The sequence below is a fragment of the Festucalex cinctus genome, chromosome 19, assembly GCF_051991245.1.
Source record: "Festucalex cinctus isolate MCC-2025b chromosome 19, RoL_Fcin_1.0, whole genome shotgun sequence".
Lineage (NCBI taxonomy): Eukaryota > Metazoa > Chordata > Actinopteri > Syngnathiformes > Syngnathidae > Festucalex > Festucalex cinctus.
The window spans coordinates 12324621-12338249 of NC_135429.1; the positions used below are offsets into that span (position 1 = coordinate 12324621).

The 13629-nt window shown below is 45.6% G+C and overlaps 1 protein-coding gene across 9 annotated transcripts in view; it reads left to right on the forward strand.

The window, feature by feature from the left end:
• ptk2aa (protein tyrosine kinase 2aa) overlaps nucleotides 1-13629 on the forward strand; it is a 36167-nt gene that overhangs the window by 3173 nt on the left and 19365 nt on the right. For 3 of the 9 annotated variants that reach the window (XM_077507668.1, XM_077507671.1, XM_077507670.1), the window contains exons 1-3: nucleotides 7359-8200; nucleotides 8566-8813; nucleotides 9242-9414. In XM_077507668.1, the coding sequence (XP_077363794.1) occupies nucleotides 8008-8200; nucleotides 8566-8813; nucleotides 9242-9414 (614 nt within the window). In that variant the 5' untranslated portion in view covers nucleotides 7359-8007. Of the gene's footprint in view, nucleotides 1-3732; nucleotides 3953-6947; nucleotides 6975-7353; nucleotides 8201-8565; nucleotides 8814-9241; nucleotides 9419-13629 lie in introns of those variants that run through there. The other 6 variants (XM_077507678.1, XM_077507669.1, XM_077507673.1 and 3 more) reach the window with 5 other exon arrangements.

Below are 13629 nucleotides of genomic sequence, written 5' to 3' on the forward strand. Positions count from 1 at the left end.
AAAACACACACTCTGCAGCTCTTTTGAGTCTCAATGTCTCTCGGTAGCTTCTTCTACACAAAGACTAGTACCTCAGGAGACAAAAAAAAAAAATTGCCAGGTCAACTTGTCCCTCCCATTCTGCAGAATAACGCCAGATTTTTTAAAACCCAGCTTTAAACATTTATGCAAACTTCTTTGATCCTCACACAAGTCCCTTTAACTGGCAATTTGAACTGAAGACAGGCATAAAGACAAATTGCTCCCCTGGCCTGAATCGTGCACACACACGCTAAGGAGAGATGTAGTCAAGTCATGAAGGTCAGTGGTGCTGCATGTCAGCTCATGATGAACGGAGCTGGAACGTGGTGATTCCCTCTAGTGTGGACCAAAAAAAAAAAAAAAAAAATCCAGACTCAACAGGAATAATAGGACATCGTAATACTGGCTGTAGTATTGCAAAAACATGGAGGAGCCGCACATCTTGTAAAGTAGTTGCCCTTTTTCTCTTTGCGTGCGTGCGAGATGGAGAGAGCAGTTGGCGTAATTACACGTCGACCAAAGAAAGAAGTCATTGTCATAAAGACGGGAAGAGAAGTGTGCCGGGGTGAAGACAAATGGTTGGAAAAAGAGAAATACAAGATATGGAGTGGAAAAGGATCCACATATGTAAAATCACTTGCAGCTGTATGATTTTCTAAATAAGAATTAAAGGAACTTTTTTTTTTTTTTTTTTTTTTTAGACAGGATGTTGATGTTTGCACTGCCTATTGTTCCGTGAAAAAGTTTTTTCTAAGTGTTCCTGCTGTCTGTGATCATTGTCTGGTGGCCTACTCAGGATACATCCCAGACATGCAGGGACTTATTTTAGGTGATATGATACTCAATGAAGCATATTACATACACACTGTGGCATATTCTCTGTAGAGACTGAAAATAATGTTAGAACGCAGTGGAGAAATCAATGAATTCAAGTTAGGTTCGTTTAGTGAGTGGCAACGTAAGATGGCCGCCATGCATTAAAGTAGTTCAGACCAATACTCCTTGCGATTAGAGCGTGCGCAGAACACAAACAAAAAGTTTTGCAAAGCCCAAGTCACACATCAGCGTCTGCTCGGCAATCCTATGACCTCATCTTTTCTCCTCACGCACACACCCTGCCATAATAGAGACCATCTTCAGTGGAACACCTGGATGCAAGCCAGCATTATGACATCACAGTCGCACTTTTCGCGATTGTGGCGACATAACTGGCGTTACCACTGCTGAGGTCAGGCATGGGTAAAATACCGCCGTGTCTGTATGTGTGTGTCAGGGTTTGTGTGCGTCTGGCTGCGTGATGAGTCACCCGCAAACGCTGTCCTTTTACACAAAGGTTCATTGAGCAGCGGTCTTCATTCTCCATTCTTCGAGCTGGTTCCAACCCGTTTGAATGTGATGGTTTTCAAATATACGCAAGCAGGAAATGTGTTGAATAAACAACATTTTGGATGGTTTGGGACCCTGATTGAAATCACCTTGCCACCAGAGGGCAATGTTACTACATGGGATCTGAGGATCCGGGTGAACTGAGACGGCATCATATTGGATGGATGCGAGTGTGTGACATCTTGGCCTACTAATCCGGTGGCCCATTAATCTGCTTTACTCTTGAGCAACTCGGGTCTTGCCTTTGGCCAGGTTGCCAGGCATGTGTATGTGTATGTGTTTTGTGTTTGACAGCAAGGGGATTGTCTTTCCTCTGTCTCGTTCACTTCATATGTATTGAAAGACTGAACCTGTACAGTAGTATATTAGAGTTGTAAATCACCAGTGCCTCTAATAATAGATGCTATGCCATATTTTGTGTGTCGTCTGCCTAAGTCAGATAAAAGCCTCTCTTAAATGGATGCACTTTTTTGGACATACAGTTTTACCGTACAATATACAGTATAATTTTGAACCTTACTGGTTATTGTCTCGAAATATCAGCAACAGCACATCTGTCTCACATGTTGTGGGTGCAGATCTTGGGTCAGGTCTTCCTGTGTAGAGTTTTGCATGTTCTCCCCATGCTTGCGTAGGGATGTAACCATTACAGCAATACCGTGATATTAAAACTGCCACAATATATCGTCGCCATGATATTAAAAGCAGAGCATCTGTTAAGAAAAAGTCTGGTTGATTTCCATTTGTGCAGTTCTAGCACCCTCTCAGTGGCTAGCTTTTTAGTGCAATTTAATTTCTGCAAGGCATGTTTTGGCCCTTATATGTTTGAAATACACACTAATGGTCAGATGAAGACGCACGTAAAATGCGTATGAACCGAGTCAATATGTGGAGGAGCTCAATGTTCTTGCATTAGCAAGTAAGTCCCTCAATATTAAGTGTTATTAGAGATTGTAGGTTGTTTATATGCTTTGTTGTGATGTACAAATGCACAATATTGTGTGTTTTTTTTTTAGTATGAGCTCTTTTTTTATTTTCAACCTCCCCACAATATCATGATTCGTGATAATTATCGTATCAAGACCTTCATATCGATGTTTGGATATCATTACATCCCGCAGCTTGCGTGGGTATTCTCCGGATACTCTGGACAGCTTCCTCCCACATTCCCCAAACATTCACACTCGGTTCATTCAAGTCATGTTATCCATCGGTGTGAATGATAGCGCGAACGATTATCTTATCATGCCCTGCAGATGGGTGGAACCAGAATTCGGATGGATTCTCATCAATGGTGATTCTAGTACTGAGCCAAATGGTTCTTTAGTCTAACTGGAGCTATTTAATCATTGTATGTTCTAAAAATGCCAAGTAGTTAGATTTGGGTCAGGCCACAAATACTTCAGTCAGTTTCATTAATTTACAAAGAAAATGTCAGAGTATACAAAGGGTATTACAATGCTTTTGTCGACTTCATCTTGTGCCATGACGACCTACATTTACTTCATAAATAATCAGTTATTTTTGCATATCAATGTTGTGATTAAACAGTTCTTTGTGGTGGAAAAATTGAACAGAACAGAATTCTAGCTAGGCAGTCAAGTGAACAGCGGGCGCGTCACTCTATTCAGTTGAGAATGTCACATTATGACTAATGGAGTAGCCCCTCGGGTGGTGTTTGTGTCAGAGAGGCGGAAGGGCCAAAGGCAAAACACACGCTCGCGCACTCATTATCCAACACAAGCCTGTTTTCACAAGGATTTAGTAGATTTTTATATAAATGCAACACACTGTCAATTGCTTGACATGTAAATATCACATCGGTAACTATAGAGTATAACAAGTTAAATACGTTTATGTCTCTTTTGTCTTGTATTTAATTCATATTAGTTAACATTTTTAAATACTTCATTAAACAATTCTAATTTACACATGAAACCAACCTACATATGAAAAATAAGTGTTTGTCAAATATGTACAGTAGTTGGAACCTACGCTAATGCAGTAGTAAAATTAAAATTCCAGTATATTTTTATGAAAATGGTTTCGTTTAAATCTGCTCGACCTTTTTGCGTAATTTCTCACAAAAATCTTGAACTTTTAGCCGTCTCGTGTCATCATTCGCCTCCTTCACGTTGCAATTTCTCTTGCCTCCCACTTCTGTCAACTCACTGTGACTCGTACATCTGGCTGCCTCCCTCTCTCGCTCCCTTTTCCGCTTCATCCTTCTCCGGCTGGACAAAGATTCCCCCTCCCCCTTCTTCCTCCTCCATCCACTCGCTCATCTCCCTCCCCCCTTTTGGGCTTCTCTCTCTCTCTTCTTCCCACTCTCCTCCTCTTCCCGACTCGTGTGGAGCAGTAGTTGTAGTAGTTGTAGCGCGGGATTAGGAAGGAAAAGGAAGGCCGGTTTGTAAACTGACACAGTGACCACAGAAGCCCGGCTGGGTTTGGGCTTTCCCAGTATAGCCTCCTTTCATTTGGTTAGTTGGGGGAATCTTGTTCTTTTTCCTCTCTTCTGGACTTTAAATGGAGGGATTATACCATGGTAAGGCTTGTATGCATGTGTCATGTTCTATTTGCTGTCAAAGTGTTCACTTTTTGAGCAACGTGGGGAAACTGGTACGTGAAAATCCATTGTGACGTGAACTGACTTGCTAGAACTGTGTCACTTGACACTTTTAATTTCAAAAGCAGCACTCTTTAATTGATTAAAGCATCCACGCGTGCATACAGTCAAAATATAATTTAAAGAGGTGACATAATCCTCTTTCCTCTTGATCAAGGGGGTGTGTGTTGATGTCATGTGTGCACACAAGGAGGCTTGAAGTGTGTGCATGTGTGGGAAGTTGCGTGTGGGGGAGTGGATATGGATGTTAAATTAGAGGGTTGTGTTGTGCATCCTCAGACTATTTCTGCTTTTGTCTTTATATGCAGGCAATATGTTTATGCTTTATACAGAGTACGTAGCAATAGTTCGGCTGTTATATAGTTTAAGTTATAAAAATTATGTCATGGAACAGTGCACTTTTAAACAGCAACCAGCATCCCGCAATCAGATAACAATTGTGACATATTACAGTCACGACATGGCGGTTTTGCACATTTCTTTGGCATAATGTTGGAATCTAGAGTCTTTTAGTAAATTCAAATTAACGGATTAACTCCAGTCAAGTGTGTTTAGCTTTTTCTTAGACTTAATTAATCTACACAAACCATATTAACTCGACTGATTATATGGTCACTTTGTTACAGTTTTACTCTGCAAACTTTCCTGTTACCTCTATTGTTATTTTGACAGGATTCTTGAAGTGACAAGTAGTCATTCATACTTTAGTTTTAGACCCCTCTTTTTAACATTCACATTGTCAATAAATTTTATGATGGTGACAATTTGAACAATATACTGTACATAGAGCAACTTAAAAGTCAACCAGCATCATTGGGACGCCACATGAATCAGTTTGTCTGGATAAAAAGGTTAGTATCATGAAAAAGAGCTATTTTGTCTCTCTTCCTTAATCAATTTAGAATAAAACATGGTATGATATCAGTCCTGCATGCATTGTTAACCCCAGCTAACACGTTATCGCTGCACCTCAACTCCACACACGAGCGAGCGTGTGTGCCTTTGCAGATAAAGGCTGACGATCACTCATGCGTTTACATGACCTTATTATGTTTTATGCATGCAGGGTTTATCCGTGTGGAAGGCATTTTATGTTTGGCAATTTGGCGAGCCATTGATGTCTTAACTTGATTGATCACACAGGAAATGACTTGTGCCATAGAATACATAAACTAAAGCTGTGTGCCTGCTCGTTGATCAATAAAATTTCCTTTAACATTTTACGTTGGAATCATTTCAGAAGCATACTGTAGTTAAACCCTGATCTCAATTGAGTCGTTAAAATGTCAATTTATCAACGTCTTGTCAATAAGTCACAGCTCAACTTTGCATACAAAAGGCTTGATTTCTACGCATCCCTGCTGTGTTTTTGACTGGCAGGTGTGCGCATTGCCTTGGGCGCAATGCTGTTGAACGGCAGACTGCATGCTCCAGTAACACTTCTTTGTCCACGGGGTGGGTTGTAGATTCAACCTGCACACCTCCTGCTGAGGCGCAACATGAGGCGGCAGGGCGGCAAGTTGGATTGCATCCATAATGTACTGTATATACAGTATATGCCTTTAAAAAGTGAAAGAAGCAGTTTTAGATACAAAGAACATTTTTAAACACGTGTGTTTTTGCAGCATTGAGGCAACACACTTTTCAAAGAATTCAACGTCGGAGGGGACAGATGGTGTGTATCTGTTTAAGAGTATATCGAGATGTCATTATGGACACCTTTAAGACACATGATGCCATGCTCTCTTTAAGCCGCTATATGGATATCATTATGCTTCCTTATTACAATGGTTACAACACAAGAATGAAAAGCAGGATTAGGGCCACACTGAAAAGAATAAAAGAAAAAAAAATCGCTACAAGAAAAGTCAAAGTTATGAAAAAAAAATCATACTGTTTTGAGAAATAAGACTAATTTCTGAAGGAAAATTAAATGTTCGAGAATAAAATTGTAATATGTGAAATATCATTGAATTGTGGGAATGCTGGAAGAATTCCTGCACATGTTTGTGTAATAAAATTTTTGCAAGAATAAAGAAGTCACCAACAAACTCAAAATGACCACATCCTTCCAACTTGAGTCTCATTTTATTTAATCTTGTTTCTCTCAGAATGTCATTGTTTTTCTTTTTATTTTGTCATTTTTGGGATGGGGCTTCATGCAAGAACGACAATGAAAAATACTTGAAGGGCTATGAGATGTGCATTAGGAGGAAAACGTGCTAATCATAAAAGTCATACCGTGGGAGATATCTGTGATTGAAGGCCCTCTCTGTCTCCACCATGCTCACATATACACACATGCGGACACACACACACATACACAAATGCACTCGTGCACTGGTTTCATATTACAAAGTGTTGGTCGATAAACTATACGACCTGAGTTGGCACTTCCTCTTTCCCTTTCTTTGCATTACATCATCTTTGTTGATGACCCCTTCTGTCATTCCACCCTGAGCTTTTGTGTGTGTATGTGTGTACTGTATGCCTTGGTAGTAGTATTGTGTAGCCCTGATTTTCTGAAGTACTTATCCTTTTGACCTGACTCAGGATCAGTGATGCCCTAACTCGGTAGTAAGGGCCCAAATGTCTCTTGGACTTCCCGTGGGAGAGATTGTGTGGGAGATCATCAGATGTTGAGGGACTCTATAGACTTTTGAGGTGCTCAATATCTACAGAAGAGTCTCATGACCTGCCATTTTGTAGTTTACCTTCGTAATTCCAGTCCAAATTGTCGGGCATAAAATTCTTTCCACTGTTTTTTACGATCTTGGGACCTATTGATTATCCTCAGTCCATATGTTGTTGTTTGTCACTAGGATATTGATAAAAAAGAAAAAGAAAAACACTTATACAAACACAATATCAAGTGACTCTTGTAATTAACAAGCTTTTTATTTGTTTCTTTCAGATATCTCCAGGATTGCCTACTACACAGGTGAGTGAACCCCCCACTCATACCTAATTTTATGTTCATTATCATACAGCTGCTTAAGGCTCGTGGGTGAGGTGACCACCAAAGATTTCCCCTGACGGAGAACAGAAGAGGGCATTTGTTTGCGGTGTTAGAGGTCACTGCGAGTGGCTGTAATTAGCAAGTAGGTTCCTTTCTGGTAGACCGGTTCATCCACAAAGACCAGAAGGTGCACAAAAAAAGAAGAAAAAAAGTGCACGGAGCAGTTGAGCATGATATTTATGTGCACTGGCATGAAGTCCATCCATCTGTGTGCTAATACCAAATTCACACCTGCAAAATGGATGATGAAGTCTGCCAAGGCCTTAGCTCAGCAGTCTTTTTTTTTTTTTTTTTTTTTTTTTTTAAACTGTCCAAACGCCATCCCAAAATTATTCCCCTCCAGCGCACAGAAAGTTCTGACATCACCACCCGATGGGTAAAAGTGGGAGGGCATATTCATTGAACAGTCCAATGTTTTGGTGATTAGCATATTCCTCCGGCTCCTCCTCTCTCCTCTCTCCAGCTCCCTATTCAACTTTCACCCGTGCCGCGTTTGTCCTCCTTTTCCTCTCATTCTTTCCCGAGACAATGGTCGCCTTCGCCGTCATCCCTGCATCTCTGCGTCTGTCTCTCTTTTTCATTGCACACCGCGTTTGCTAAACAAGAGGACGTCTTTCCATTGGCTCCTCGCTAATTGTCTCAAGTTCTCTCTGAGTGTACGTCCACCGGCCTGGAAAAGCTGGATTTTATTTTATTTTCCTGGGAACTGTCATCACAACAGGGGGAAAAGCTGTCCAAATTCTCTCCTGAATGACGGTCACGTCACACTTCCACGGCAACGGTGTAACTATGGAGCACAGGCATGGGGCAAGAACAGCCCGATAACAAACAGCGTGTCGTCAGAAAAAGGGGGCCGCCGTGGGGAGCGAAGAAGAGAACTTTCTGGACTCTCAGGATCTCAGGCTAAAGGACTCAAATGTGACATTGTTGCAACTTTTCAAGGATTTGCTCTGTTATGCCGTTGGAAGTGGCCGATCTTGTGTGTTCGTTTACATCACCCCCGCCCGGGCCAAGGTGCGGCGTCATGCGTGTTTGTGAGGCCGCCAGCTGCCTGTCTGTGCTCGGCAGTGACGGACACAGCCAGAGACTGACATGTGTTTCCATGGCGACGAGCGGCTGTAGCCCCTTTCCCATATGTTGGGGCCGAGGTAGGGCAGTAATTTCCCTAATAGGCGGACTCAAATAAAATGAGAGACAATGTTTAGTATGTTGGGGGAGGAGTTAAGTTTAGCCTAGATTGTTAGCGGAAGAAATTATGAGAGCATCTTTGCTGCATATCAAATTTTAATCATTTTGAGGTTTTTATAAATTTTCTGTTTTCTTCCTCCAACACAAGTCAAGACGCACATATGACGAAAGGAGGCATTCCCAGATGAGTTTAATTCCAGGAAGTTTGTCAGTGTCAGGAAAAATAAACGCCTGTTGTCCATTGTCTTGCTTCGGTCATAGAATGGATGAGCCTTGACCTGGCCCAAATGATCTTAACGTGGGAAATCATTTGCTTGTTTTCCAGAATATGACAGACACTTAGCTGCGGCGGTGTCAGCAGGGAAGACCATGGCGACGCCCTACATGGACCCCAACCTCAATCACGCCCTGCTGGACGACGGCGCCAAGTCGCGGCTCAGTACTGCAGGCTCGGACCGTACCGCTGCCGGATCCGTGGACAGGGTCCTGAAGGTCTTCCACCACTTCGAGACCAATACAGAACTCAGCAGCTGGTCGTCCAACATCCGATACGGGGATGCTACCGACATCCGGGTAAGATTTGGACTCTCTGCTAATTAATGACTAGAACCCTAACAAAATATGTATTTCAATTATATCTAAAATGTTTTATTTTGGGCTCGTCTTAAACCGAGGACCCCTGGTACTACAAACTACACCACTCAAATAGTTAAGCGGTCTTCCTCTATATCTGGGTCAAAACCCCCACCCCTGCCAGATTTTTTACATGGCAACACACATGCTCCTTTGAGCATTAATGTGCTTGTGATGTCTGGCAGCTTGTTTGGGTGTGAACGTCACCTTAAATTTGTTGAAAATGGAGACAGGCATGCAGAAGGTGATGCACGATGCGAACCCACTGTAACATAAACTCAATGCTATACGTTTAATACAGCTGGTTTCAGTTTATTTTGTTCAAGTGAGTTATATATAATATCACAAGTTGCCATCTTTGTCTACAGGGAATCATCCAGAAGATCCTGGACATCCACAAGGTGCGATGGACGTCGTGCTTTGGCCTGCGTCTCAGCAGCAGCGGCCAACCCAGAGACCAAGTGCATTGGCTCCATCCCGACATGGGCGTGTCACACGTCCGTGAGACGTACGAACAGGAGCGTCCCAACGAGGAGTGGAGGTGAGTGAATTTTAAGGCGGGGAGTTTTGTTAATACGCATGAAGCCGCTTTTGTACAATGCACTTTAAAGATTCATCTGTAGCTTCTCTCTGTGGATGAGGAAAAGATGTCATGTCATTTATATTTTAAAACAAGTTGAGGGAGCTGGAAAGGAACACAGCAAAAGATGCACTATTGCCATACGTATTGTACTTTTTGATAGACAGGTCCAAAACATGGTGGGGACAGCATCATTATTTGGGGCTGTATTTCCTAAGATGGAACTGGGGCCTTAGAAAAGAAGGACCGAATTATGAACAGTTTGAAGTCGCAGGCCGTGTTAGCACACAAGTCTTCACACTTCTGCTTAGAAGCAAACAATGTCAGGAAAAGCCTTGAGAACAGCTGAACTTTATTTGGGGCTATATGATGGAAGGCATGTGCTGACTCAATTTCAAATGGGGATGGGTACTGAAACGGTACTTTTTGTGGTATGGACCGATTTGGTTCGGTACTTCAAAGCACCGATTCACAAAAAATCTAACGGTGCCATGTTTCGGTTCTGAAGCATGTCTTTCTAAGTTGTGACTGTGTGGAGTGGAAGAGTTGACGATTTTCTAGAGCACACTTGAACGCAACATGCATGTACACCAGCGTACTGACGTCACCCACTCGTGCAGGATTTCACGCACTAAAATACATTTCTGGGTTTTGGAAACGAGCGAGATTTTTGCGGCACCAAGCCAAAGAAATACAGTTTCTGAAGTATAACAGCCTCAGAGTGCTCGCTGTACGAGGAGCCCACATACGTCTTCACCCACCTAATCTAATCATGCTGGAAACCAAACGGCTTCATCATTGTTCAGGTATATAGGTATATAGAAATTGTAATTTTACATATGTTACTGGTGACCCTATTTAAAATAGGAAAAGATTGTGGCCAAAATGGAGCGAGCATTACCCCGGGTTTTCACTGGATGCGGTTGCGGTGCGGTTGCGGTGCGGTGCGTCTTGACTGCGTGCTCCGGACGGGTCAATTTTTTTGTCAATCCACACCGGCTCCGCACAGCTGCGGTCCGGCAGCTCCGTCGCCGCCCACTTCCCAACGTGGCTCGCGGGACCGCGCGCGCGCGATCATGTGGCATTTCACAACGACAAACATACAGAAAGTCTGCTCAACAGAGAAGCAGAAAGATATGAGATTCCATGCAGCATCCTTTTTTTGGTTGTCCTTGTAAAGTATATTAATAACGAGAGTCGTGTCAGTGCGGGTCCACTCTTTATTTCTGTCTTCCGCGTCCGGCTGCCGCTCAGTACGGCAAGCGAGACGGGCACAACAAGCAATCGCGAACATCAAACTCACAATACATTACAGTCCTTATAAAAAGGATGTGGCGTGTCATATATTATTTTGTGGTTTTCCACCTCCAATATAAACCTCTCCTCGTCCATGTTCGCTGGTGTCTAAACCGTGTGCTCCTTGCACATGGCCCGGCGACGCCCACGTCACGTTTTGCTGAAAAACTTGCGAAATAGGAGCTGGCGAGTGTTTTATTCTGAAAGGTAACCGGAAATTTATTTTGAAACTGCCTCGGTCTTCCTGTCCCGCTCGATGTGTTTTGTGCTAGCTTGCCATTTGCCGCAGGCCTACCGCTGCGGCGTCCGGCAAAAATAGAAAATAGGTCTATCCTTGCGGAAGGCTTGCGGCACGCCGCAGGCCTTCCGCAGTCGACACGCAACGCACCCGCAAGCGGTGTAAACTGCACCATTCGAATGAATGGAATCTAATTGCTTGCGTCGCCGGACCGCACCGCAACCGCACCGCAACCGCATCCGGTGAAAACCCGGGGTTACAGACCACATCTGGTACGTTCAAATGATTAATTCGATTTTGAACCCAATTATTCTGTTTGTTCATGTTATGTCCTCTTCCAACAGTCATTTTTTTTTTATATATTTGAGTCCAACGTAGGTTCAAATTTCGAGCTCAGCGCATGGCAGGCTTTACGTTCTTGAAAAACTGCACTGTCTGCCCTGCGGCCCCTCCCCCTCCCTCTCCCTGGGCCTGGGGCTCCCTCCCTGGCCCGGGCGTCGGGCTCCGGGGGCCGGGCGAGGGTTTGGGGCCTGCCCCACTCCGGTATAACTCCTGGCGCCCCGGGCGGGCTCCGGTGGCCGGTGGGCTGTCCGGTAGCCCTGCTGCGCTGGCTGTCCGCCCATTGTGGTGCCGGGTGGATGAGGTGGGGGGCGGGTGGGGGTGGGGGTGCTGGGGGGCGGGCGTGCCACCTACACCCGCCGGGTTTGGTGAGGCCCCGCTGGTCGCTCCTCTTACTCACTTCACTAGCTTGCACTATACACTTTGTAAATATACACATAGGGCACACAACACATTTCTTGGTGGGGTGGGGAAGGGTGGAAACACCGTCTTCACCCTTCAACTCCCCTCCAATTTTAATGCACCTCACGTCCAAGGGGAGGGGTGAGTTGGGGCGGGGAGCCATCAGAGGGGATGGACTGCAGTGCCTGGCAGCGCTGTGGTCCCCCCCATTTGTGTCCCTGCCCCACCACTTTGTCCCTCCATTCCCTTTTTTAATGCACCACACATATACATATTCATTTTTTTGGGGGGGATACGGGTGTGTCGGAGTAGGGGAAATTTTTTTCCCTCTGCTCCGACTCACCTGCTCCCAATTTTAATGCACCACACGCACACACTTGTATATACACTGGGTGGGGCCACATTCACGGTGTAAGGGTAGAGCTCGCCAGTCGGCGAGCTGGCGGACTCAGTAACAGGGTTAGGTGTCACTAGTACTCTGGCGTGACGACCGGGGCCTCTCCCCACCGGGCTCGGTGTTCTGGTGTTCCGCCTTCTCCCCTGGTGCTTCCTCCTCTGCTTCCCCCCTCCCGCCGCTGTGCAAATCTCGCGCGGCTGGAGGTGGGGTGGGCACATCTTCCCTCTCTGCGCTGCTGCCCGGTGCCGGTTTCCGGGGGGGGGGTGGGGGGTTATTGCGGGGGGCCGGGTTCGCGGGAGGGGTGGCGGCCGTCGGGGGGGGGGGGGGGGGCGGCTTGTTTGGGGGGGGGTGGAGGTATGGGTGGGTGGGGGGTTGGGTGCTGGGGGTCGGGGTGTGTTCGGGGGTTTGGGGGTCGGGGGTGGTGGGGCCTGGGTCGTGGTGGATGGCGGTTTGGGTGGGGTGCGGGGGGGTCGTGGGGGGATGGGGGCTGGGGACCGGTGGGGCGCTGTGGGGGCCCGCTGGGCCTCGTTCTGCGGCCTTGGGCTCGGGGGTGTGGGCCGGGGCTGGGGCGGGGGTGTTCCGGGTGTCTGGGTCGGCTCGCCGACCGGTGTCCGCTCGGGTGGCTTGGGGGTGGCCTTGGTGCTGCCGCGGCCTGGGGATTCCGGGGGGGGGGGGGGGGGGGGGGGGGGAGTGCTCGCTTTGCTGGACCGCGGTTGACGGCTTCTTTCTTTGGTGGTGGTCCTTATGCATGCCAGATCCGTCGCACCAGCATCTACTGAAACTCAACAGAAGTACCCTCTCCCTCCCACAGCCCCTTGAATCAGTTGGTGCTGGTGTCTGTGGTTTGCTTTATCTATCCTTCCCTCCTTCCTCTCTTTAGTTTTTCCTCTGGTCACTTGAGATCTTAATTTATTAGAAGTATGAGGTTTCTGGGGTTGGCATAAGACTCTGGTTTTGTAACCACGCAGGAGGGGTCTTGTTGGTGCTGGACTTCACTTTGATGGATTGGATGTACTGGCTTCTATGGATCTCACTCTGCCTTATCGATCCTTCCCTCCTTCCTCTCTTTAGTTTTTCCTCTGGGCTCTTGAGATCTCGCTAAATTTGCTGGAATTTAGAGGCTTCCGGGGTTGGCGTAAGACTTTGATTTTGTAATCATGGGGAAGGCAGGAAGTGTTTGGTCGGTGCTGGATTTCACTTTGATTTACCTTTCTTTTCTCTTTATTTCTTTTTTTTTCTGACCTTTTCTCTGGTCTCCTGACCATTTAAACCTCACGACTCTGGCAAGATTCTGAAGTACCTGGTTAAGGCGAAGGGTAATGGGATATTTATAAGGTTTTAGGTGAATGAATGAGTATAAATTTATACGTATTTGCACGCACGCGCACGCACGCAAACGCACACACGCAAACGCACGCACGCACGCAAACGCACGCACGCACGCAAACGCACGCACACATACACACAAAAAAAATAAAAAATAAAAAAATAAATAAAGAGCAAT